This window comes from Bos grunniens, chromosome 10, assembly GCF_055505025.1.
Source record: "Bos grunniens cultivar Pamir isolate PY7600 chromosome 10, Bosgru_T2T1.0, whole genome shotgun sequence".
NCBI lineage: Eukaryota > Metazoa > Chordata > Mammalia > Artiodactyla > Bovidae > Bos > Bos grunniens.
The window spans coordinates 76,633,639-76,659,587 of record NC_141174.1 but is presented as its reverse complement, the minus strand read 5'-3'; the positions used below and the strand labels follow the sequence as shown (position 1 = coordinate 76,659,587).

General features: G+C 45.4%; 1 protein-coding gene across 7 annotated transcripts in view; it reads left to right on the top strand.

Annotated features, from left to right (window-relative positions):
• The first annotated feature begins 363 nt into the window (after positions 1-363).
• Positions 364-25,949, top strand: part of TEP1 (telomerase associated protein 1) — a 40,540-nt gene continuing 14,954 nt past the window's right edge. For 3 of the 7 annotated variants that reach the window (XR_015135065.1, XM_086322125.1, XM_086322130.1), the window contains exons 1-23: positions 364-582; positions 7,333-8,013; positions 9,134-9,316; positions 9,598-9,732; positions 11,171-11,332; positions 11,711-11,872; positions 12,203-12,277; positions 13,724-13,848; positions 14,029-14,186; positions 16,651-16,760; positions 17,120-17,210; positions 17,426-17,612; positions 19,380-19,548; positions 19,915-20,073; positions 20,246-20,323; positions 21,604-21,731; positions 22,046-22,105; positions 23,012-23,170; positions 24,139-24,315; positions 24,487-24,607; positions 25,169-25,293; positions 25,544-25,657; positions 25,754-25,871. Coding sequence is in view for 6 of the 7 variants with exons in the window: in XM_086322125.1 (XP_086178251.1) it covers positions 7,357-8,013; positions 9,134-9,316; positions 9,598-9,732; positions 11,171-11,332; positions 11,711-11,872; positions 12,203-12,277; positions 13,724-13,848; positions 14,029-14,186; positions 16,651-16,760; positions 17,120-17,210; positions 17,426-17,612; positions 19,380-19,548; positions 19,915-20,073; positions 20,246-20,323; positions 21,604-21,731; positions 22,046-22,105; positions 23,012-23,170; positions 24,139-24,315; positions 24,487-24,607; positions 25,169-25,293; positions 25,544-25,657; positions 25,754-25,871 (3,453 nt within the window). In the remaining variant the exon portion in view is untranslated. Of the gene's footprint in view, positions 583-7,332; positions 8,014-9,133; positions 9,317-9,597; positions 9,733-11,170; positions 11,333-11,710; positions 11,873-12,202; positions 12,278-13,723; positions 13,849-14,028; positions 14,187-16,650; positions 16,761-17,119; positions 17,211-17,425; positions 17,613-19,379; positions 19,549-19,914; positions 20,074-20,245; positions 20,324-21,603; positions 21,732-22,045; positions 22,106-23,011; positions 23,171-24,138; positions 24,316-24,486; positions 24,608-25,168; positions 25,294-25,543; positions 25,658-25,753; positions 25,872-25,949 lie in introns of those variants that run through there. The other 4 variants (XM_086322126.1, XM_086322127.1, XM_086322129.1 and 1 more) reach the window with 4 other exon arrangements.

The window sequence follows — 25,949 nt, the reverse complement described above, 5'->3', positions numbered from 1 at the left end:
ACCTTCCCTTTCCTTTTCTATTTTTACCAAGTAACTTGCGCCTGAATTAACAGTCCCACTATATTTGATACCAGAACAAAATGTGTCCAAAATGTGTCCAGATCAGCAGCGAACATTGGAAGACATAACAAAAGAGGAAATTTCGCAAAAGAAGAAAATTTGGTAGAAGAGAATTTGGTAGAATTTGTCCCTGAGGGACAAGAAAAGAGAGGGCGAGGAAGGGGAAAAGAAAGTGCGGCTTGATAGTGGCACTAACCGCAGGCCCCAGAAAAAGCTGCGAAGTGCTCGCTCTGTCCTGGTCGTCAGCCGCTCGTCTCTCCGCCCCGCGGGCCGCACCTAGTCCTGCACAGTCTCCGCCCCTCTCCCCGCCCGGCTCCGCCTCGGGTTACCACTCTTCCTACCAGTGGAGCCCAGATCCTGATCCTATTCCTGCTGCCCGGAACCGAGCGTCCCGCTTGGCAGCTAGCTGCTCCAGGCCCGGGTGTCTCCCGGGAGGATCGAGCGCCGGCAGCACCGGCCCCGGCCTGGATCTCGGCGTGCGCTCGGCCGCCGGGGCGAGCGGGCAGGGCCTAGCGCGGCCAGGTAGAGACCTCCCCGGACGCGGCAGGGCGGGCGCCGCGTGGGGTGCCTCGGCCGGGCTACTCGGACAGCTCTGGGAGCGGAGGTGGAGTGTGAAAGAGGGAGCGAGAAGGCGGAAGGAACGGGAAGGCCCGGGGATGGGAGGGACACTGGAGGAGGGAGGAAGAGGCCAAATGAGAATGGGTCCTCTTCCTTGTTCTGTATGCTCCTTGGAAGGGAATCTGGGCTGTGCTTAAGCAGGGTAGAGTGTCACACTACTGCTGCTAAGTCACTTCAGTCGTGTCCGACTCTGTGCGACCCCATAGACGGCAGCCCACCAGGCTCCCCTGTCCCTGGGATTCTCCAGGCAAGAACACTGGAGTGGGTTGCCATTTCCTTCTCCAGTGCATGAAAGTGAAAAGTAAAAATGAAGTCGCTCAGTCGCGTCCGACTCTTAGCGACCCCATGGACTGCGGCCTACTAGGCTCCTCCGGCCATGGGATTTTCCAGTCAAGAGTACTGGAGTGCAGTGTCACACAGTCAACTTAAAAGTGAGATGGCTATTAACGTGCTTCCCAGGTGACGCTAGTGGTAAAGAACCTGCTTGCCAACTCAGGGGACATAAGAAATGCCAGTTCGATCCCTGGGTTGGGAAGATCCCTTGGAGGAGAGCATGGCAACCCACTCCAGTATTCTTGCTTGGAGAATTCCCATGGACAGAGGAGCCTGGTGAGCTACAGTCCATGGGGGCGCAAAGAATCCGAAAGTACTGAAACAACTTAACACACAGCGTCTAAAGTATGATTCTCTTTATTGTTGTTTATGCCAAAGCCTTTGACTGTGTGGATCACAATAAACTGTGGAAAATTCTGAAAGAGACGGGTATACCAGACCACCTGACCTGCCTCTTGAGAAATCTGTATGCAGGTCAGGAAGCAACAGTTGGAACTGGACATGGAACAACAGACTGGTTCCAAATAGGAAAAGGAGTATGTCAAGGCTGCATATTGTCACCCTGCTTATTTAACTTATATGCAGAGTACATCATGAGAAACGCTGGGCTGGAAGAAGCACAAGTTGGAATCAAGGTTGCCAGGAGAAATATCAATAACCTCAGATATGCAGATGACACCATGCTTATGGCAGAAAGTGAGGAAGAACTAAAGAGCCTCTTGATGAAAGTGAAAGAGGAGAGTGAAAAAGTTGGCTTAAAGCTCAACATGCAGAAAACTAAGATCATGGCATCCGGTCCCATCACTTCATGGTGAATAGATGGGGAAACAGTGGAAACAGTGGCTGACTTTATGTTTTTGGGCTCCAAAATCACTGCGGATGGTGATTGCAGCCATGAAATCAAAAGACGCTTACTCCTTGGAAGGAAAGTTATGACCAACCTAGACAGCATATTAAAAAGCAGAGACATTACTTTGTCAACAAAGTCCATCTAGTCAAAGCTATGGTTTTTCCAGTAATCGTGTGTAGATGTGAGAGTTGAACTATAAAGAAAGCTGAGTGCTGAAGAATTGATGCTTTTGAACTGTGGTGTTGGAGAAGACTCTTGAGAGTCCCTTGGACTGCAAAGAGATCCAACCAGTTCATCCTAAAGGAGATCAGTCCTGAGTGTTCATTGGAAGGACTGATGTTGAAGCTGAAATTCCAGTACTCTACCCACCTGATGCAAAGAACTGACTCATTTGGAAAGACCCTGATGCTGGGAAAGATTGGAGGCAGCAGGAGAAGGGGACGACAAAGGATGAGATGGTTGGATGGGATTACTGACTCAATGGACATGAGTTTGGATAAACTCTGGATGAACTCCCTGATGGACAGGGAGGCCTGGCATGCTGCGATCCATGGGGTTGCAAAGAGTCAGACATGACTGAATGACTGAACTGAACTGAATCTCTTTTTGCGACCCCATGCTCTTATAGCCTGCCAGGCTCCTCTGTCCATGGGATTTCCTAGGCAAGAATACTGGATTGGGTTGCCATTTCCTTCTTCAGGGGATCTTTCCAACCCTGGGATCAAACCTTTGTCTCCAGCATCGTCAGGTGAATTCCTTACCGCTGAGCCACCTGGGAAGCCCCCAGATTACAATCCATTGGCTTGATGAATTCTGCTTCACAATGATAGAAAGCGCTGACATCAAACTATCAAAGAAGGATCCTCTTTGTGTAAAGCAAAAGAAAGGAGCGGGTGGTGGATATGGGGGAAGGAGAAGTATAGACCTATACATGTACTTGTATATGCATAGAAATTTTCCGAAGCTTTTCATATAAAACTTAGCAGTGGTTGTCCCTGGAGAATGGAACTCGAGATAGGGATTTATACTTTTCATTTGTAGGTCAGTTGAATCTCCTTCACAATCACCAGGGAAAGAAAAACATGTAACTGTAGTTTTTTCTATTTTTATAATAGGACTTCTTTTTAAAGTCTTGAGTCAATTCTGAAATTCCCCACTCCTTTTGCTGAGGGCTCATATAGCACAAAGACATGAGGGAAATGTACTAAGCATACAGGCCGTCATTCTTTTTTGTTGTTGTTGTTGTTAAATTTTTTTTTTTAATTGAAGTATAGTTGATTTACAGTGTTGTGCCAATCTCTGCTTTAAAGCAAAGTGACTTGGTTATATAGATATATACATTCTTTTAAAATATTCTTTTCAATCATGGTTTTTCCAGGATATTGAATACAGTTCTCCGTTCTACATATTAGGACTTTGTCCATTTTAAATGTAATAGTTTACATCTGCCAACCCCAATAGCTTGCATGTACCCATCCTAGTCCATCCCTCTGCCTCCCTTCCTTCCCTTTGGCAACCACAAATCTGTTCTTTATGTCTATGAGTCAGTTCCTGTTTTGTAGATGGGTTCATTTGTGCTATATCTTAGATTCCATGTATTAGTGATATATGGTATTTGTCTTTCTCTTTCCGACTTACTTCACTTAATATGATGATCTTTAGTTACATCCCTGTTACTGCAAGTCAGGCCATCATTGTTTTTTGTAAATTAATTAGTTTTTGGCTGTGCTGGGTCTTCATTACTTTGTGAGAGCTTTTCTCTATTTGTGGTGAGTGGGGGCTTCTCATTGCGTAGTTTCTCTTGTGGAGCACGGGCTCTAGGGCTTGCAGCCTTCAGTGGTTGTGGCGTGTGGTCTCAGTCATTGCGGCTCCTGGACTCTGGAGCCCAGGCTCAACTGTTGTGGCACACAGGCTTAGCTGCTCCATGGCATGTGGGATCTTCCCTGACCCGGGATTGAACCTGTGTTTCCTGCGTCGGCAGGCAGATTCTTTACCACTCAGCCACCAGGGACATCCAGGCCATCATTCTTCATTCCATTTGCCCACTCTGATGTCCAGTGAGATAGCCATTGTCCTTTCTGGTTCTGGATTGTCAGTCCATTCAAGTCTTCTTGGAAGTATTCTACACTTCAGTACATAAACTCTTACATATTAAGACTTATGTACGTATTACATAACCTCTTACGTATTAACAACATACTTTTTCCTAAAATACTTAAATGTAAACAGGAGATAAGCATTTGTCCAAATAAGAGAGTATATACATTCCTAATAATATTAATTCAAGCATTCTGTCAGATGGAAGTTCTTAATTTGCAGTTAATAGAGATTCTAGGAGATACATAGGCGGACTTCCTGTAACCTGAATGCAAACTAGTATATACTCATGTGAAAAAGCTCCATAGCTTTCACCAGATTTTCAAAAACTTCTGAATCCCATGGACTAGGCATTGTTCCGACAATGCTGAACAAGGCTGAAGGGTCTTTGTCCTCAGGAATTTATAGTCTGGGGGGATGAAAGACAAATGAACAGACAATTACAATTCAAAGATGTGTTCTCTGCTTGAGGAAGTACAATGTGGGAACATAGAAGGACCACCTGTACAAGGCTGGGGGCTGGGTTTCACCCGAGGCTCCGACTGTTAAACTGAGGCCTTCAGAGTGAGAAGGAAGTAGAATTTGGCCTAGTAAAGAAGAGGCTGGGGAAGACGGGTGGTCTCAGTAGAAGGATGAGTGTTCCAGGCCTCTGCCTGTGCAAAGATCGAGAGTCAAGAGATACCTCGGCAATTCATAAGCTGAAAAGAGTTTGTATGGTTCAAGCATGAAGTTAGATGGGAGTAGCAGGAAAAAATGAGACTGGGAGATTAGAAGCCAGGTTATGTGTGTGATGCTGGGCATACAGAGGTGAACAAGACAAAGGAGCCTTGACTCTCAGGGAGTTTTATCTTATTAAGGAGAAACGGTGAACAAGTAAGCAGATAACCTAACAAAATAAATTTTTATCTTGATGAAATAAAGTGATGCAGTAAATGGCGGCTGGGGTATGTATTGCTGCTGCTGCTAAGTCACTTCAGTCGTGTCCAGTTCTGTGTAACCCCATAGACGGCAGCCCACCAGGCTCTGCTGTCCCTGGGATTCTCCAGGCAAGAACACTGGCGTGGGTTGCCATTTCCTTCTCCAACGCATGAAAGTGAAAAGTGAAAGTGAAGTTGCTCAGTTGTGTCCCACTTTTCATGACCACATGGACTGCAGCCTACCAGGCTCCTCCGTCCATGGGATTTTCCAGGCAAGAGTACTGGAGTGGGTTGTCATTTCCTTCTCCAGGGTATGTATTGGGAGCTCCTTTAAGTAGAGCTACGTACTGTGTGTCATGTGGACTGGAGCATTTCAGCAAAGATAGTGGCAGGCAGAACAGAGAGAATTAGATTTGGGAGATATTGAAGGAGTAGAATCAATAGGATTTGGTAGTTTATTGGATAATAATAATAAAAAATAACAACTTGCATTTAAGCTCCAGGCACTACTCTAAGTGCTTCATATATTTTTTTCTTACTTCTTCCTGTACAACTATATGAGGTAGGCATTTATTTCAGTTTTGTTGATGAGGAAACTGTGGCACAGAGTTTAAGGAACCAGTCCAAGGTCTCATCGGGATTCAAACTCAAGCCTATTTTATTCAAACCCCTGTAAGCAGAGGGGGCAATGAGGGGAAGTGGATTTGGGGAAGACGTAGAAAAATGATGCCTTTGGGATCTATGGAGTATTGGGTACCTTTGGGTCATCCAAGTGGTGATGTCCAACAAGGGAATGAATTAATGAGTATGAAGCTCAGATGAGACCTGGGTCATGGAATAAATATGTGAGTTGCCAACGTAGCAGTGTTATTTGGAGCAACAGAGTAGGTGAGACCATCTTGAGAAAGTAGTGTATAGAAGGGTTAGAAAAGAATTCTAAAGAATATCAATATTCAAGGAATGGCAGAGGAAGAACCCCCAAGAGGTGCAGTCAGGGTTTTAAGAGGAATACCGGGATGGCACCATGGAAGCCAAAGGGAGAGTTTCAGGAGAGAGTGATCACAGTGTCATAGTCTACTTGACAGATAAAGTAAATAAGGGCCAAGATATGTCTATTTTTGTAGTAACCAGAATTTCATTAGTTACCTAAGAGGGTAGCCTTGGAGAACTAGTGGGGATAGAATCCTATTTAGTTGGTTAAAGAGTGAGTAAGAGGCAAGATGTTGACGTGGTATTTTTTTTTTTCTGCTTTAAAATTGCTTTATTTTTTCTTTATATATTTTATTGAAGTATAGCTGACTTACAATGTTTCAGGTGCTCAGCAAGGTGATTAGTTATACATATATACATATATCATTTTCAGATTATTTTCCATTATAGGTTATTACAAGATATTAACTATAGTTCCCTGTGCTATACAGTAAACCTTTGCTTGTTTGTATCTATTTTTTTAAAATTAGAATCCTAGCATTCTATTCATACTGAGTCAAACAAGTAGAATCAAAATGTCATAAATTTTTTAGCTAGGCAAAAATTCATGTTCTTTAAAATATATATTATACATACTATATATATGTATACAAAGGCTTTTCTATTATGCTTAATAAAAGCTTGAGCAAGAACATTAAAAAAAATGAAGTGACAGAAATTGGAAAACATAAACTAAATGAAATGGGAGCACTGAATATGAAATAGAAAAAGTCAAACTAGATAAAAGTAAAAGATCATTATATAGTCTGGTTTTTAAACATGGCTGCTGCAGTCCATGGGGTCGCTAGGAGTCGGACACGACTAAGCGACGACTTCACTTTCACTTTTCACTTTCATGCATTGGAGAAGGAAATGGCAATCCACTCCAGTGTTCTTGCCTGGAGAATCCCAGGGACGGAGGAGCCTGGTGGGCTGCCGTCTATGGGGTCGCACAGAGTCGGACACGATTGAAGCGACTTAGCAGCAGCAGCAGCTCATTAAAAACACATCTAGAGTTTTGGAGAAAGAAAGCAATAGAGGTGGTGAGTATTGATACCTGATCAAGGTGTTTGTTTTTCTTTCACCAAGAATCCAGTCCAGATGACCAGTATGGCTCCTGTGCTAAGTTGGGATCAGACCGATAGCTCTAGAGTTTTCCTTACCCCTTCATGTGAAGACATGTTCCTTTCCTCTCAAGCCCTTGCTTTTTCTTTTATTTTCTTTTTTTTTTTAAGACTTCCTTACTCTTATTAAACTTCTGCCTTATCTTTTCCCTACTCCTCCTTAGAATACTCTCTGTATTCTCTGGATTGAATACTCCCTGAATACATCCTTGGAATGAACCCAGTCCTAGAAAAACAAATATTGGTTGTTCTCTGCCTTCAGGTCACTGGCATTACCAGGAAGACTATGGGAAAGATTTAGTCCCAGTACACATGCATTCCCACTACAGCCAGCTGCTCATCACCTCTCTTTCTCTCCTTCTAGCTATATACAGATTGGGCCCCGGTCATGGAGAAATTCCATGGGTACGTGTCTACCCACATGGACATCCTTTCCTTGAAGAACCGGTGCCTGGCCACACTTCCTGACCCGAAGATGTTGGAGAAACCACCTGGGCATATGTCTGCCCACTCAGACATCCTCTCCTTGGAGAACCGGTGCCTGGCCACCCTTCCTGACCTGAAGACCTTGGAGAAACCACCCGGGCATGTGTCTGCCCACTCAGACATCCTCTCCTTGGAGAATCGGTGCCTGGCCACCCTTCCTGACCTGAAGACCTTGGAGAAACCACCCGGGCATGTGTCTGCCCACTCAGACATCCTCTCCTTGGAGAATCGGTGCCTGGCCACCCTTCCTGACCTGAAGACCTTGGAGAAGCCACCCGGGCATGTGTCTGCCCACTCAGACATCCTCTCCTTGGAGAATCGGTGCCTGGCCACACTCACCATTTTAAAGAGCACTGTGTCTATCAGCCCCTTGCTCCAGAATCTCCAGATATCTCACTTGGCTCAAGCTGATCTGTGCAGCTTGAACAGCAGCAACCACCTGCTTTCTGAGCATCCAGCCTCGAGGGTGCAGTACCTCTCTGAGGGACGAGGCCTTCTGACCTGCCCCAGGGTCTCGAAAACCATCTCTGCCCCAGAGAGAGTTCAGGAAGCAGTTCTGGTAATGGCTCCAGGCAGCTGTCTTCACTGCAGCCATATGTGTTAGATGCTCTAGTCACTAGCTTTCAGTGCCACACTGTCCCTCTGTTCTGCATCTGTGTACCCTGTCTCCTCATAGTCTCTTCCTGAGGTGCCCTTTACCCAAAGGTTCTCTTCATCAGCATCAATACTCTTATTGCATATATAGTTCAGAGATTCTGAACAGTAGAGCAAAAGTAGATTTTGTTTTTAGAAAGCCTCTGCATGGGAGGAGAGCTGGCATTATATTGCAGTAGCAGAGTCAGTCAGGTGCTTTTGAGATCTTACAAGGCAGAGACACGACTGTAATACCCTGGATCACTTCACTGTGTGTGCATGTGCAAACACACGTCCACTTACACATCTATATAAACACCTTTGGCATACAGGTCAGGATCGATAGGCAGATACACATTCCTTCTGTGGAGACTTGAGATTTGGACTGAGGGAAAGGTGAATCTGAGCCTTTCCCCTTCTCTGCCTATTATTACAAGCCACTCAGACTTGGGCAAGACTCTTAACCCTTTGAAGCTTTAATTTTCTCACCTTTAAGATGAAGTCAGTGAAAGTCCACCTCATTGAGTCATTGTGAGGATTACAGCTACTGCCACCTTACGTTTATTCAGCACTTTGCAATTTGCAAAGAGTCATATACACATCCCATTTAATCTTCTAACAGCCCCATCAGGTAGGTGGCAGAGGATGAGGAAGCTGAGGCTCAGAGAGTAAGATCACGATTGCTGGGGGATTAATCTGGGACTTGGTCTTTTTTTCTTCTAACTCCATAATACCTTAATAGCAATTAGAAGATGTGTTGTGAGGGGCCCCAGGCTTCTAGGCTATGACATCAATAAGAAGATGAAAGCAGATCATGAATCATCTGAGCAAATGCTCAGAATGTTGATTTGGGAAACAATGTGTGTGTGTGCCAGTGTGTCTCTCCATCAGACCAGACAGATCCATGCCAGGGTGTGAAGGGAGAGGAGTTTAGGTGCTAGAAGGTAGATGTGGACTCTTCCTAGCTCTGGATGTTTCTTTCAGCTCTCTGTCTGTTTGAGGGGCTGCTGGTGTATGCTGGGATTAATAACTGCCACAATCCCCAGGGTCGATGGTCATCTTCAGGAGAGAAAAAGCCAGAAGAGAAGGAATGGGCAGAGGCTCAAATGCCTTTTTATAGACTAAGCTTGGGAGAGGAGGAGGAGGTGGAGGAGCTGGCCTTGAAGCTCACCCCTGGGGACTCTGAATCTCATCCTGAGCCTACTGAACAAGTCCTTCAGGAAGTGAAGGTAAAAGTTCCGGAGCTGGGAGAGGTTGGTGGTGGTGGAGGGGAGGGGATGAGGAAGGTGAGAAGAATGGTCACCAAAGGCTGATCCAGATCCCCTCCATGGAAAGAAGGGGCAGGAGCTCTGGCGTTTCACTTGCTAAACGTCTTTTCAGACCTTAGCCAGACAAACATCTTCCTGAACCTGGGTTCTTTTTCTCTGTCTTTGACATTGTAAGTTGGCCTGAGTGGATGCTTAATTTGGTCCTTCTGACCCCTTTCTTCCCTCTCTTTCTTGATTCCCAGATGGTTCTCATGAGCTTTCTGTGTTCATCGCTGGTGGCAAATGTAAACAGAAATGATGCAGCGTACTCTACCCAGGCTTTCCTCCTCAAAGTCTGTAGCGAAGTTGCCCGCTTTGAGCCTGAATTTGTCCTCAAGGTATTGTGATGTGAAGGAAGGGATGGGAGTGGGAAGCTAGGAGGAAGGGAATTTGGTTATGGTGTATGAGGGGGATGGTGGGCAGATTCGTATTAGGGGTGGGAGGAGCTTTACTTAGGAAGACAGTAGGATCTTTGGGTGAGCCTGAGGCCCAATCCCTAGGGTTCTCTGAGGAGGAGGGGAAGAGAGGATTGAGAAAGAATATACTAGGGTTTGTTTATTTAGTAAGTTCAGTTCAGTTGAGTCACTCAGTTGTGTCTGACTCTTTGCGACCCTATGAATCACAGCACGCCAAGCCTCACTGTCCATCACCAACTCCCAGAGTTCACTCAAACCCATGTCCATCGAGTTGGTGATGCCATCCAACCATCTCATCCTCTGTCGTCCCCTTCTCCTCCTGCCCCCAATCCCTCCCAGCATCAGGGTCTTTTCCAAAGAGTCAACTCTTCGCATGAGGTGGCTAAAGTATTGGAGTTTCAGCTTTAGCATCATTCCTTCCAAAGAACACCCAGGAATGATCTCCTTTAGGATGGACTGGTTGGACCTCCTTGCAGTCCAAGGGACTCTCAAGAGTCTTCTCCAACACCACAGTTCAAAAGCATCAATTCTTCAGCGCTCAGCTTTCTTCACAGTCCAACTCTCACATCCATACATGACCTCTGGAAAAACCATGGCCTTGACTAGACGGACCTTTGTTGGCAAAGTAATATCTCTGCTTTTTAATAAGTACACAGGCTAAATACACAATGCCTTGAGGGCTATACCAAAAGATATAATGATACTTGGATCTGGCTCTTAGGGCATGTGTGGTATTGTTAGGGAAACCAAAGCAATCCCAGATATTATGTAAATGCAAATGGAGTAGTAGATAGCAAATGTCTCAGAAGCAGAGAAAAGGGGGAAAATATTTCCTATTAGACTTTGGAAGATGGCAGGATAAATCAGCAGTCTGAAAAGTGAGAGGTCTTCCAAAGAGGGAAAGTGAAAGTGAAAGTATTAGTCACTCAGTCATGTCCAATCTTTGCGACCCCATGGACTGTAGCCCGCCAGTCTCCTCTGTCCATAGAATTCTCCAGGCAAGAATACTGGAGTAGGTTGCCATTCCCTTCTCCAGGGGATCTTCCCGACCCAGGGATCGAACCTGGGTCTCCTGCATTGCAGGCAGTTTCTTTACCGTCTCGACCACCAGAGAAGCCCTCCAAAGAGGGAAAGGGTTAAACGCCCTTAAGTGGGGGTATGTAGACTTAGGAGAAGACTGGTGAATAAGGGCTAGATTATGGAGCATGTAGAATGCCAAGCCAAGAAGCTTGGACTTTACAGACAATATGGAGGGCTCAGGAAAGGTTTTATGCAGGCAGGTTAGATAAGGAAGTTAGTTTATGGCACGATGCAATGAAGAGGTGGCTGAGAGGCCAGCGCTACCTATTCTGTTCCCTAGGCATCTCTGTACACCAGGCAGCAGCTGAATGTCCGGGATGTGGCCAACAAAGTCTTGGCCATTGCTGCCTTCCTGCCACTCTGCCGCCCCTACCTGCGACGGTACTTCTGTGCCATCGTCCAGTTGCCTTCTGATTGGATCCAGGTAGCCAGGTTCTATGAGGTATGGCATTCAGTTTCCTGAGCTTGGATTCTCACTTGGTTCCCTTTCCTTTGCTCACTGCATCCCTGGAGAAAACTCTCAGACACTTTGACCTGCTGTCTCAAGCCCGGTGCCCAGACAGGACAGTCTCTTGCAGTACCAGGCTGGGTTGCCCAACAGGGAGGGCGTGACTCAGAAGGGCTGGGCGGAGCTTGAGAAAAATTGGTGTTACTCTGGACCTCGTGTTTACAGTGAAGAGGAGACTCTGAGGAGTCTGCTGACAGGTCCAGGACCACAGAAATTGCCGTTGTTGAGCTGGGCCTGGGAATTTGTATCCTGTGCTGTCACTGAACCCCGTGAAGTGGTCTCACCCTTGATGGTTTTTCATCTCTTTGACAGCTCCTGTGCAGAGAACAGGAAGACTGTCTCGCACCCCTGCCTGCCTGCCTGCGTGCTGCGATGAGGGACAAATTTTCCCAGTTTGATGAGTACCAGCTGGCTAAGTACAACCCTCGGAAGCACCGGGCCAAGCGGCGCCCCCGACGGCCACCCCGCCCGCCAGTCAGTCCCTGCCTCAACCCTGGTCATTTACAGCCTGGCCCCTTTTTCCCTAGAAAGTTGGCGGGGGCGGGGGGGTGGGTGGGCAAGGTGAGGGAACACACTGATTTCCCCCAGCCGCCCAACCTCCTCTAAACAACTGACATGTTTCTACCACCAGGAACAGAGGGAGTCAGAGAAATGCAGAGGAGCTGAGTAGAGCTCAGGCAGCAGAGAGCAGGGCCCGCCTCTTTCCCAGCCGCTTCCTTTGTGATAGAGATGGACTATTGGAATGGGTCTCTCTAGGGACAACCATCACCTCCCTTTTTGAAACAGTTTCTTCTGTCCTTACAGAAGGAACATACATTTTCTGAGACACAGACATATTTGCCAAGGTTCATTTGGCATATTCGAGGTGAACAGAGGATGGTGAGTGCCTTTTTCTGGGGTTCTAAATGTACATGTACAATCTTTTCTCAATTAATACTTGGAAATGGAATTCCATTTGGTCTAGAAATACTAGTAGTGGGTGTAGTAGGCACATGCAAGTGTCCTTGGAATTCTCAGCTGTGATTTTGGGGCTTTGGGAACACTGGGAAAGGCTCCTTTTGTTTCCACTTTGCTCTCCTTGGTGTCATTCTTTACTGACAGAGATCACGTCCAGCTGGATAAGTGAGTTAAAAACATTATGGAATCTCCACCTTCCACAGGAATTTAAAAAAATAAGCCAAATAAAAAATTTTTATTTTCGTTTTTACTTTAATAACAAATTAGGCACTAGTCTTAGTGGTTAGGGCTTCCCAGGTGGCGTTAGTAGTAAAAAACCATCTGCCAACACAGGAGACATAAGAGATATAGGTTCAATCGTGGGGTCGGGAAGATCCCCTGGAGGAGCACATGGCAATCCACTCCAGTAGTTTTGCCTGGAGAATCCCATGGACAGAGGAGCCTGGTGGGCTACGGTTGCCATAGGGTCGCAAAGGGTCGAACACGACTGAAGTGACTTAGCATTCGCACACACACACGCTTAGTGGTTAAGAGCGTAGAATCTGGATCCAGACAACCTAGTTTTGAATCCCACCCCATCCCTACTCCTTAGTTGCTGGCTGTGCAACCTTGGTCAAATGACTTACCTTCTCTTGCCTCATTTTCCTCACATATAAAATGAATCGGATACTAGCAGGACCTACTTCATTGGGTTCTTTGTGAGGAGTAACTAAATCAGTTACTGTATTTAAAGGATTTCTAACAATACCTGGATCTGAACGATGATATCATATTCATTAAAATAAGATTATTAGGGAAATATGTTAGTATTACAAGAAAACACATCCTCAGTTGGTCCACTGGTCTTTTCATCCTATTAATATATCCCAAACTTAGCTCTTCTAAGATAGAAGACTCTGAAAGCCAGCTTCTTTCATTTTTTAACTCCTCACAGCTTACATTGTGCTCCAGTTGCATGCTCCAAGTCTCAGACATTTGTTCCCCAACCAGGGATTGAACCCATGCCTTCAGCAGTGGAAGCATGGAGTCTTAACCACTGGACCACCAGGGAAGCCCATCAATGATTTAAATAAGAGCTGCTTTCGCTCTCTCTCCCTCGAAGAACCGGCTCGTCTCTGTTTAGTCAATCCCCATCTTGCTTTTCACAAGCCATTCATCCATTGTTAACTGTTGGTAGTCCGACTTGTGTAGATGAAACACAGTGACCCCACACACCTACTCAGAAGCTCCTGCTGCTGAAGAGTTTTACTCTTTAGTCCTGTTCTTTGTCAAATCTAGGTGTAGGATGGTCTTTTTTTTTGTTTTCTGAAGAAGATGACCATGTCATAGATTGAATGACCCCTGTGGGACTTGGGAATATTTCCACAGTTTGAGACAACCTATGGTTCAGTGTCAGAGAAAAAGAGTGAGCAAAGGTTCACCCTGAAGAAGTTGGTACGGAGACTGCACATCCATGAGCCTGCACAGCTTGTCCAGGCCCTGCTGGGCTGCAGGTGAGAAGATGCACACTCCAGCTGGATAACCCCCTGACTCTTCAGCGCCCATAGCCCCAGTCCTTATAGTTTGAGCAGACCTGGCCTTAACTGGGACTTACTGGCTTTGACTGACTCACTGTTCCTTTCCGAGTTATTTTCAGATGCCTTTGAAATGATGTTTTTCCTTGTCTGTTTCAGATACCCCTCCAACCTACAGGCCTTTTCTCGAAGCCGCCTCCCAGGGCCCTGGGATTCTAGCAGAGCCGGGAAGCGGATGAAGCTCGCTCGACCAGAGACCTGGGAGCGGGAGCTGAGCTTACGGGGAAACAAGGCCACCGTCTGGGAGGAACTCATCGGTAGAGTAACCTTGAGTATCACACTCCCTTCCTGTCTTACTCACTCATGCTTCTACATTTTGGCCCCTGAAAGAGAAGTTTCCATGGCGTGGTGCAATTATTCTCACTTGGTAGTTCCATCACTGGAAATGATTGGATTTAACAGGTCTGCCATTGACCACACCAAAGTGGCCAGTGGCCTCTGCTTTGAATAGCACTGACATCATAGGAAGGTCATATTTTCAGACATGATTAGGTGATATGTTAGGTGATATAATACAAGCCTTTATCAATACATGACAAAAGCATTACCTTCTCTCTGATATCACTTGTGCCAAAATCTGTGTCACTCTTCCAGACAAAGTAGGACTGGGACATGGCACATTGAAATCTCCACCAAAGCCCATTTTTAGGACACAGATGTTCTAGGTCATATGCCCACATGAGTAAAAATAATTCAGGTGGGGAGGACCAAGTTACTCTCAATCTCTTTTCTTGCTAGTTTATTTTTAACTATAGAAGGCCCTTTTTATTCCATGTTTTCTTTTACTTCCTCCTTCATCTTTGAAAGTTTAAAATCAGCTTCTTTCTGTCTGACTATAGACTTTTTGCCTGCTTGAGGGTTTCCTGCGTTTGTTTGTTTTGTTTTCGTTTGTTTTTTGGTTGACTGTGTCAGGTATTAGTTACGGTGCGTGGGGTCTTCCTTGCACCCGTAGAATCTTTCATTGTGTTGCACCGACTCTCTAGTTGTATGCAGGCTCAGTAGCTCCACAGCATGTGAGATCTTGGTTCCTTGACCAGGGATTGAACCCGAGTCCCTTGCATTGCAAGGTGGACTTTTATCCGCTGGACCAGCAGAAAGGACCACCAGAAAGTCCTGGCTGTTTGAGTTTTATGGACTTCATATTTTGGAGCTTCAGAAACCCAAGCTGGCTTTTCTTTTTCTGTGAGCTGTCATTTATAGATTGTACTCAGGGCAGACCAAATAGCTCAGCCGCTTATCATTCCTCTCACTTTGTAATTGTCTATGACAGTGTATATATCAGAATCACATGAGAATTAAAACACAAAAAGACACACACACACACACACACACACACATGCTTGACAACCTTTTCCCCAACATTTGGTACGACTTTGGTTAGAGTGGGATAAAGAGACCTGGATGGCAGCTAGCATGTTTTGGTGATTCTAGTATGCATCATCTCCACTTCCTCCCTCTGACCCTGAAAATTAAAACTGTGTCATTTATCTTGGTTGAGACAAATGCCCATAATCTAATCCAGTGGTCCCCAGCCCACTGGATTATATATTGCAGAAAGAATTTTTGGGATACACCAGAATATATGTACATGTATTTTTAAAAATTTTATACATGTACTAATAAATTGTGTACTTTAGGAACTACATAACTTATATAAATATAGATATGAAGATAAGTGTAAAAAATAAAGTATACAATATAAGATAAAATATAACTAGATATACAGATCCCTCTTTGGCCCTCAGAGGCTCATTAGTAACTCATTAACAATTTTTTTAGATTGAAATCAGTGAACTACTTCATCTATAGAATGAGTATTCATTTTATATTCTAGTGTATCAAAGAATATGATATTGAATTTAATTTCTTATCAAATTGATCAGTATATCTTTCATATATAGCAACATTTGAGCAAAACTTATGAGTTGACAAAGGATGCAATAGTTCATGACTTGTCACATATCATTTACACTGTGTATACAACTTAATTGTTTTACACAATCTAACTCAGAAGAAGACTTATGACTGGAGAACCACAGGATTTCCAGGAGGCTGAAAGCTTTCTAGCTATAATTCAAATAAGACTTATATAACCTTAAAAAAGGTACCACCACTTTCCTAATGAAGGCTGTTGATGGTAGAGCTAGTGACTGGGATGTGGTTTGGGGCCTCATAGGCCAGGCCTGTAATGTGGTCTGAGTGTGGTCTGAGTGTTTTGCAGGGGTACCCAGGAAAAATATCACACCTCCTGTTTATGTCTACCTTTATCTAAAGAGTGTTTCCAGTATTTACTATACAGATTGAACTCCTGTAATCACTTAGTCCATGTTACATGGTTGCTAGTACTCCATGTATATAATTTATGAGATTACACTTGGAAATTTCTCTTTTAGCCATCTAAAAAGTTTGGAAATCATTATTGTAGAGAATGTATTTTGCCAGTTAAGCCCAGTCTCAGGACTGAAGCCAACAAAGTGATGACCTAAGTTGTTTGTTGAAATAGCTAATTCCATAAACGTACAGATTTTGCTCCAAGATCAGGCAACCCAATTTTTATCTTTCCAGACCTTTAAAACATTTTGTGGACAATAGATCACTTATTAGTACCTCATTTCCTCTAACATGCATATTCTCCTTGGCCTCTGGTCATCTTGCTCTGATCTCTGACCTCTCTCATTCATCCTTTGTTTGCTTTTGCCACCCTATGTCTACCTTCGGCAGACAGTGGGAAACTCCCCTTCATGGCCATGCTTCGGAACCTACGTAACCTGCTGCGGGTTGGAATCAGCGCCCGTCACCACGAGCTTGTGCTCCAGAGACTCCAGCATGCTGTACGTGTGAGGGGCGGGGAGCCAGGCTTCTCCGAGTGGCTGGGGAAGGTCATAGCCACTGTGCTGTTTGAGAACTTTCCTTTTTATTTTCTGAGATCATTTCTGTGATTTAACTCACTTAAGAGGGAGTCTGATATAAAAGAAACAGGGAACCTTCTGTTACTTCCTCTCCTTTTCTCTTTCCTCATAGTCTCTCAGGACATCTATTCTTTTCTACCTTTGTCTAATATCTATTTTGTCCTTTCCCACCTTCCCACAGATCTAATAGAGGGGTTATCTCATCTTCCTGGCCCCTGAAGCCTCTGATGCTCCCCATCCCTCTTGGTCCTCTGCTCATGACCCCTCTTTTTGCTTTGTAGAAGACAGTGATCCACAGTCGGCAGTTTCCATTCAGATTCCTTAATGCTCATGATTCCATCAATGACCTTGAGGCTCAACTCGAAAAGAAAGGTAATATCTCTCTTCTTCCAACTCCTGTTTATCTCTCATGTCTGAGAACAGATGAGATAGCAGCACTGGTATTTTCAGCCTCTTACTTTCCACTCTCAGTGTATGGGGTGGGCAGAGGTCAGACACTGGCCAGCCTCCTCAAGACAGCATTGATGGGAAGATAAGAGGAGGAAATAGAAGCTGCCTAACTCAGATACTTACCTGTTGCCACCCAGAGTTGCCATTTCCTTCCAACACACAACTGATAAAGCAGATAATAATTAAAAACACAAAATATGGCAAGAAGCATGCCTATTCCTGGCAGTTTCGCCAACCAAGCCGTCGGGAACTTCGGACAGCAATGATGATCCCTGTGATATATGAACAGCTCAAGCGGAAGAAGATGAAAATACACAAGGCCAGGTGTGTGCATGAGTATGTGCTATCTGGGAGCAAGGGGTGGGCATGAGAAGCACCTTAAAAGGGCTTGGAAGTCATCTTGAAACCCCAGCTTTTATTCTGTGAAAACATGCTTGTCAGTCTCCCAGCCACTGAAACTTGACTGTTTCCCATCGTCTTTTGCATAGAAAACCTAGTCTTTAACTTTGTCCTGCAGAGAGAGAGTGAAACAATATCAGTGTTTGGCCTCCACTGTAGTATCTGTGGTTGCTTATTGGTTTCTGTGGACTCTGTCAGCCTATGCGGCATTTGCCTTCCTCTTTGTACCCGATAGTGCCTCTCTACCTATGCTCTGGTTCATACTCGTCTTTCTTTTTCTTCTCTATCTGTTTCTTTTTCTTTTTGTTTCTCTCTTCTGTGTATTTTCTGACCCATTCACTTTCCTTTCTCTTTTGATACTTATAAAAATTGTTATCCTCAAGCAGACTCAAAGATAGGTATAAAATCGGTTCTGTAAGCTTGATGAATTTCCAGAATTTTGTCCTTTTAGATACTTCTTCATTCATTTTCATTCAAGACAAATGCAGGTCTCATCTAACCTTCTAATAGGACTCAGTGGCCAGGACTCACCTGAATCAGTGGATCAGTGGCTGAACACAGGGCCATTAAAGAATTAAGCTGAGGGTGTAGTCCTAACAGTATGTCTTTGCTGGTCAGTTTGGTAGCCACCAGCCACATGTGGCTCTTGAGCACTTGAAATGTGACTAGTGGGAACTGAGATGTGCTGGATTTTGAGGGCAATGTGAAGAAGGATGCAAAATATCTCATTTTTAATTTTTGTATTAACATGTTGAAGTGAAAAATACATATATATATGTACATATGTACATTAGACTAAATTAAATGTGATATTAATATTTCCTGTTTCTTTTTACTTTTTAAAATGTGGCTACTAGAAAACCTTATATTACATGTATAGTTTCAATTTCATTTCAATAATTGTAATTTATTTCTACTGGATAGGCAATGGTAGAGACTGCTGGCTTCTCTAGATTAAAAAAATGATGAAAAAAATTAAACATGTAATGAGAATAACGTAATGGACTCCCATTCAGTGAAAAATCAAGATTTTACCAGCCTTCGTTTCCTGATCCCTCTCTTTTCTTTTTTTGAAGATGTTTTTAAAAACAAATGCCAAATAATATGATACATTTTCTATCATTCCCCATATTTACTAGCTGGAGCTCTGAAAAGAACCACCCTCTGTGAACTAAAGCTATTTAGTTACTTTGAAATAGAGATTGTCTTGGAAAGGTGGGATGAATGTTTCTTTTTCCTTTAATTGCCATTTTTCAGATTAAGAAGTTAGTGTTGGTTCTTCAAATTGCAATTTAAAAATAAGCAGCAGTTGGAAATTTCCTGGTACTCTTGACTACTGGGGCCAGTTTTGTCCCTGGTTAGGCAACTCATATATCCAAAGCTGCCCTGCACAGCCCCCACCCCCAAAAAAAGTTGCAGTTAAATCTTGCTTCATGAAGTAAATATGGCTTGATGTGGTAAGCATGGCAAGCAGTGTCTGAGAGTGGGTCTACTCCATGGGATGGATTAGCAGAGTCCTGTAGAATGGGGCCAAGGGAAGTTCTGTCCTTATTTTTTCTACTGACACTGGAGACGGGCAGCGGATGGGTGGAGACTTAATACTTGAGTGGCAAGTTCTCATCTTCCCGTTTGCCTTCAAGTGGCAAACAGAGAAGCCCCTGAGCCCTCCGTCTGTTTCTTTCCTGCCTGCAGACAGTGGAAATGTGACCGTGAGATGCTGGCTCGGTATCGACAGGCCCTGGAGACAGCTGTGAACCTCTCTGTCAAACACAGCCTGCCCCCACTGCCAGGCCGCACCCTCCTGGTCTATCTGACAGATGCCAGTGCAGACAGAATCCTTCCCAAGAGCAACCCACAAGGGGTAAGACACTCCTGCTCGGCAGGCGGATTCTTTACCACTGAGTCACCTGTGAAGCCCATCTATTTTTGTGGGGGGAGTATTTATTTATTTACTTATGTGGCTGTGCCAGGCCTTAGTCGTGGCATGCAGGATCTTTAGTTATGGCATGTGGGATCTACTTCCCTGACCAGGGATTGAATCCCGATCCCCTGAGTTGGGAGCGTGGAGTCCATCACTGGACCACCAGAGAAGTTCTTGAAACTATCTCAGTTGGGGACTGTGTCCACTTTACTCTAACCAGTAGAGACATTTGGTCTCCAGATTTGGGTGGGCAAAGTGGGTTCTAAAATAGGGGAGCCTATTTCACCCTGATGCTTGTCCAATCAGCCCCCTCTGAACTATGTGCTGCTGTTGATTGCCATGATGATGGTACGGACGGAGCAGGTGGAGCTTTTGCTGTGTGGAGGGGGCGTTGTGAAGACTGCTGTGATTAAGGCAGAGGAAGGCATCCTGAAAACTGCCACCGAACTCCAAGCTCAAGTCCAGGTCAGACTCTCACCCCTTCCTTGCAAAACTGCATAACTAGACAGAGGCCTGGGAACAGCTAACTTCAGGAAAGGCTCGAATCTACTCAGATTTGAAGATTAGCCGTCTACAGTCTTTGTTGTTTACTGACCATCTCCTGTGCGACTGCATGACATGAGTTTCTTTCCTGCAGAAGTCAGATGAAAGCTGTGAACAGTCCCTGACTACTCTGGGGAAGCACTTGCTGTCTCTGGCTACCCAAAGGGTCCCTGTGAGTACTGCTCCTTCCCTGAGAAACCCTCCCTTCCTCCACGTTTTCCTCCGCACGGATGTTTCTCATTTTTCAAAGCTTCTTTGTAACCTATGCACAATACCCTGATGACTGCAACCCCCTACTCAGTGGTATGCTGGTAAATATTTTTTTTTATGCTGGTAGATATTTGCCTCAAATAGCAATCTGGAAAAATCATCTTGGTTAATAGCTTTTGCTATTTTCCATGGTGTGAATACTTCTTCCATGACTGATTTCAAACTACCCACGTGCTTTATTGACCACAGAGTTAGAAAGAGTTGCTCAGTAGCACACCTTTGTATAGTAATTCTATAATGTGTATAATATGGATGTAAATAAGGTCAAGAGTATTTAATGGTGAAATGTGGTAAAATAATTAGGAAGTGATGATGTTTTAGTATTTATTAACATTGTTTTTAATGTAATTTATTTGACTGTGAGCTTATACAATTTAATATTTAATGGTGGCCATATTTAACAGCTGGCTCACAGAATTCCTATAGGTTTGACAGTCAGCTTTTGTGAGCCTAAATGTGCCAGCTACTCACCACTTCTACCCCAAATTCCACTTTATTTTTTATTTTTGTTAAAAATTTAATATAATTTTTAAAGGTTACTTTCCAAATACAGTTATTATAAAATATTGACCATAGTCCCCATGTCGTACAATACATCCTTGAGCCTATCTTGTACCCAGTAATTTCTGTCTCCCACCACCCCCCCACCCCCATATTGCCCACCACCGGTAACCACTAGTTTGCTCTCCGTATGTGTGAGTTTGCTTCTTTTTTGTTTTATTCTCTAGTTTGTTATATTTTTCAGATTCCACACGTAAGTGTTAACATATAGTGTTTGTCTTCGTCCTGTCTGACTTATTTCATTTAGCACAATGTCCTCCAGGTTTACCCATATTGCTGCAAATGGCAAATTTTCCTTCTTTTTTATGGCTGAGTAGTATTCCATTGTGTGTGTGTGTGTGTGTGTGTGTGTGTGTGTGTGTGTATGTATCACATCTTCTTTATCCATTCATCTGTTGATGGACACTTAGGTTGCTTTCATATCTTGGCAACCCCTACTCCACTTTGATGCTCTTCAAGTCAGGGTGCAATGACTTTTTGCACCCTAAGTACACTCCAGAAAGGCCATTTACACCCACCTCAGAGCTCTCCTAGTTCCTCTGCCCTCAGAGATCCTGTCTCTTGATATCCTGAGCTCTTTGGCACCTCCCTCGTCTCAGCCCCTCCCCTTTCATCTTACAGGTGGACAGGGTCATTGTCTTTGGCCAGACTACAAATGAGAAACTGATAAATGCAGCCAAACAGCTCTTCTGGCAGCATGTGAATCCCAAGTGCCTCTTTGTTGGTGTTCTCCTAAGGGCAAGTTACCTGTAAGGGCGCTCATGTTCCTTGCTCAGTGCCGGCAGATAGTGATCCATATTTCCTGTCTATCCCTACTAAAGCTTGGGATACTCCCACTCTCTAGGCTCCTTCCCATTTCTGCCTCTTACCTCTGTTGCACTTCTAGTGCTAGAACCTTCTCTGAAGTCTTCAGCCTGGCCCTGTACCCCTTTGTGACGGTCCACCCCAGTTCTAGTCTAGCACGGAACCCTATTAAAGGTGCAGAGGTGGGGGTGGTGGGGGCAGTGACTCTATGTTCCTGGCACTGTTTCTAACTGCTAGTGACTTCTTCTTTCTTTGGCAGATGTACCGATTTGAATCCCAATGACGTGACACTCTCAGGCTGTACTGATGGGATACTGAAGTGAGTATAGCATGGACATTGGAGAGGTTGGCGGCTTTGTTAGAACATCTTTTAGAGATTATCTGTGGTTTCTGCTCTAACCACTTCATTTTTTAAGCAAGATAAAAGATTATTCTGCTTTTACAGCTGTCTAGGCATGGCAGCAACATGATATTACAGGTACCTGGTCATCTTCTATCTGTTGCTCTACCATTTTCAAATACTCTGCTTCTACTTTATAGTTCAAGATGGCTACTACAGCTCCAGCCATCATTTTTGTATTAATCTAGTGGGAAAGGAGAAAAGGGAACATAGGAGATTGTACTGTTTGCTTTTAAGGGTACAACTCAGGAGTTTGTCCCATCATTTCTATTCATTCTCTGAGGCCTCTGTTCCATTCCATTTCAGAGGAAATACCATGTTAATTTTATTTATTTATGCCTGATCTACAGAAATCTTTGTTTTTCTGTCCGCTATCAGGCTTCCAATTTTTTTGTTTTCTCCTCTGCTCTTTCCTTTGGATGCCACCCATTGCCCCATGTTAGGAAGCCTCATGCTCCTCCCTCCCCAGGGAGTTTTCATGGCTGGTACAGAGCTAATCAAGCCCAGAGCTGATCAACCTTAATCTTTACATCTTCATTCAGCCCAGTTGCCCCTGGTCCAACTGTGATAGTGAAAGCCTGTGATAACCATGCACACAGAAGGGGCTATATCTGGGTTTCTTCTCTGTTCCCTCATTCCTCTGGTTCTGCTTCCTTCCTTATTTTAATCTATGTTTACTCTTCATGGTAATCTTCCTAAGAACCTCCAATTAACTGGTTGACCTAATTTAGCCATATCTTTGTCCCTTGCCCCCTCGGAGGACCTTCCTGATTCCCTCTCACTCTGCTATTTTGTTCTCATTTATTTTCTCACTCTTTATTTCAGGTTCATTGCAGAGCGTGGGGCCTCCCGGCTTCTAGAACATGTAGGCCAAATGGACAAAATATTCAAGATTCCACCACCCCCAGGGAAAACAGGGGTCCAGTCTCTCTGGCCACTGGAAGAGAATACTCTAAGCCCCTTGGCTCCTGTTTCCCAGCTTGGGTCAGTCTGTTTTTTTATGCCTTTGTGAACTGGGAGAGGCTTTAGTCGAAACCTAGAGAAACTCAAGTGACTGAAATTCTGGCTGTTGAGATGCTGCTTGCTCTATTGTTGAGGAACATTTCCTCTTCCCAGGCAGGGGTTTGTCTAACACAGATGGTGAGCATGTCCCTTACTGTACTAGGGAGAGGGGGCTAGAAGGTGAGGCAGGCAGCGGGCACCAGGGCTCAGGCAGAGGGCTTCGAGGCATGGGCCGGGGCTTTCTTATCTTGGCTTTGCCAAATAATAGCTGAAGTTTGGGCTAGTTGCTTGATGTCTTAAGCTGTAGTTTCTTTCATTTATTTATCTTTGGTTGCACTGGGTTTTTTCATTGCTGGGTGGGCTTTCTCTAGTTGTGGCTAGTGGGGCTATTCTCTAGTGGCTGTATGCAGGCTTCTCATTGTGGGGGCTTCTCTGGTTGTGGAGCACGGACTCAAGGCACACATACTTTAGTGGTTGCGGTGTGTGGGCTCGGTAGCTGTGGCTTACGGGCTCTAGAGCATGGGCTCAGTAGTTGCGGCACACAAGCTTAGTTGCCCCATGACATGTGGAATCATCCCGGACCAGAGATTGAACCTGTGTCCCCTGCTCTGGCAGGCAGATTTTTAACCACTAGGCCACCAGGGAAGTTCAAGCTGTAGTTTCTTGATCAGTAAAATGGAGAGAATGATTGTGCTTACCTCACTGTGCAACTTGGGCCCATATCATGGGCAGGATAGTAGATGCATAATAATCATTGCTGACACAGGAGGGGTACATGAGAAATAGCCAGTGGGATTTAATTTCCAGACTCTGCATTTGAGGTTACAAGCCTGTTATTCACGGAGGCCAGTTGGATACCCCCTGCCATCTGTTGTACCTGGCTCAGCAGGGTGAGGGGTGGTCACAGCCCTGTCTATGGGGTGTGGGGCTGACCCCTGATTTACTGGCAGATGGCGAAGCATCCGGCTTTTCATTTCCTCCACTTTCCGGGACATGCATGGGGAGCGGGACCTGCTGCTGAGGTCCCTGCTGCCAGCACTGCAAGCCCGAGTGGCCCCCTACCGCATCAGCCTTCATGCCATCGACCTGCGCTGGGGCATCACTGAGGAGGAGACCCGTCAGAACAGGTGTGGAGGCTGCTGAGAGGAGGGGCTGGGTTGGAGATGAGGGGCTTGAGTGGCAGTAGGGATGGGGCTGCAAGGATGGCTGAGGGCTGTGGGCCAGAGGTGCTCTTTGGATGCTATGGAATGTGAGCTGGGCCGTCTCCCTGACACGGTGCTCCCATAACCTTCCTGCAGACAGCTGGAAGTGTGCCTCGGGGAGGTGGAGAACTCGCAGCTGTTTGTGGGGATCCTGGGCTCCCGCTATGGCTATGTTCCCCCCAACTACAGCCTCCCTGACCATCCTCACTTCTGCTGGGTAAGACAGACATGGTTGGGGCAGGGGCGGGAGAAGTCACGGTGTGTCTAGAACCCCGGGACTCTGCACAGGCAGATCCTTGAGACTTGAAGTGAAACACAGGCAGAAGGTTCTGTGAGTGACCAAGTCCTAGATAAGGGAATTCCTTTGGGAAACACCTCTGGGTTGGCCACAGGATGCGAGAGGTAGGCGGTCGGTCTGATTAGGCTTTGCCATCTGACAGAGCTGGGTTCTGATCACTCTTCTGTCATTGTGAGGCTTAATGGAAAATGGTTTATACTAATCTAGACTCAGCTTCTTCCTATATAAAGGAGAAGCAGTGATGTCTACATTTCAGGGTTATTATGAGAATCAGAAATCTATTTCAAGAAGGCTCAAAAAATGTTCAAATTGTGAGAGGCGTTCAATAAACCTTAGCTATTAGCTCTATTTTTACTGGCTTGTATCTGGAGAGAGAGGGGAACATTACTGAGGTGAAGGGCCCTGGGTCATGGCAGGTCTCACGGGAGGGGATAGTGTGACCAGGACTGAACCCACTTGCTCCCTGCCCTCTCCCTGCAGGCCCAGCAGTACCCTGCAGGTCGCTCTGTGACAGAGATGGAGGTGATGCAGTTCCTGAATCGGGGCCTCCGTCTGCAGCCTTCTGCTCAGCCTCTCCTCTACTTCCGGGATTCTAGCTTCCTCAGGTACCTCCACAGAAGGCCAGATAGGCTCAGTGGGGGTGTCTTCTCTCCTTAACGTTCAGAGTACAAGAGAGGGTGCCTAGGATGGAGAAGCAGGAATCAGAGAGCTTGCCTTGCAGCTGAAGGCAGGAGATCTCCACTGGAGCAGTTTCTTGAGGAGTTTCAGGGAGCCACAGCCAGGTCTGGTGGCTGGCGGTGGAGAGATGCTTTGGTCTGAATCCAGCCTCACTCTTGGGGTGTCTTTGGTGGTCAGCTCTGTGCCAGATGCCTGGAAATCAGACTTTATTTCTGAATCTGAAGAGGCTGCCCATCGGATCTCAGAACTGAAGAGCTATCTGAGCAGACAAGAAGGAATCACCTGTCGCAGGTGAGCTGGGAGAGGTAGGGAGCACCTGCCTGGAGAGATGTGATGAAGGGTGGGCCAGGCCTGCTCTGATCCTGCTTGTGCTCACTCTGCCCACAGATACCGCTGTGAGTGGGGCGGTGTGGCAGCTGGCCGGCCCTATGTCGGGGGGCTGGAGGAGTTTGGGCAGCTGGTTCTGCAGGATGTGTGGAGTATGATCCAGAAGCTTTACCTCCAGGTCAGCAGGAGTGCTGGTGGCCAGGGGAGTGGAGAGGGGGTAGGATGGTCCTGGGTGGGAAGTGACTTGGTGGGGGTG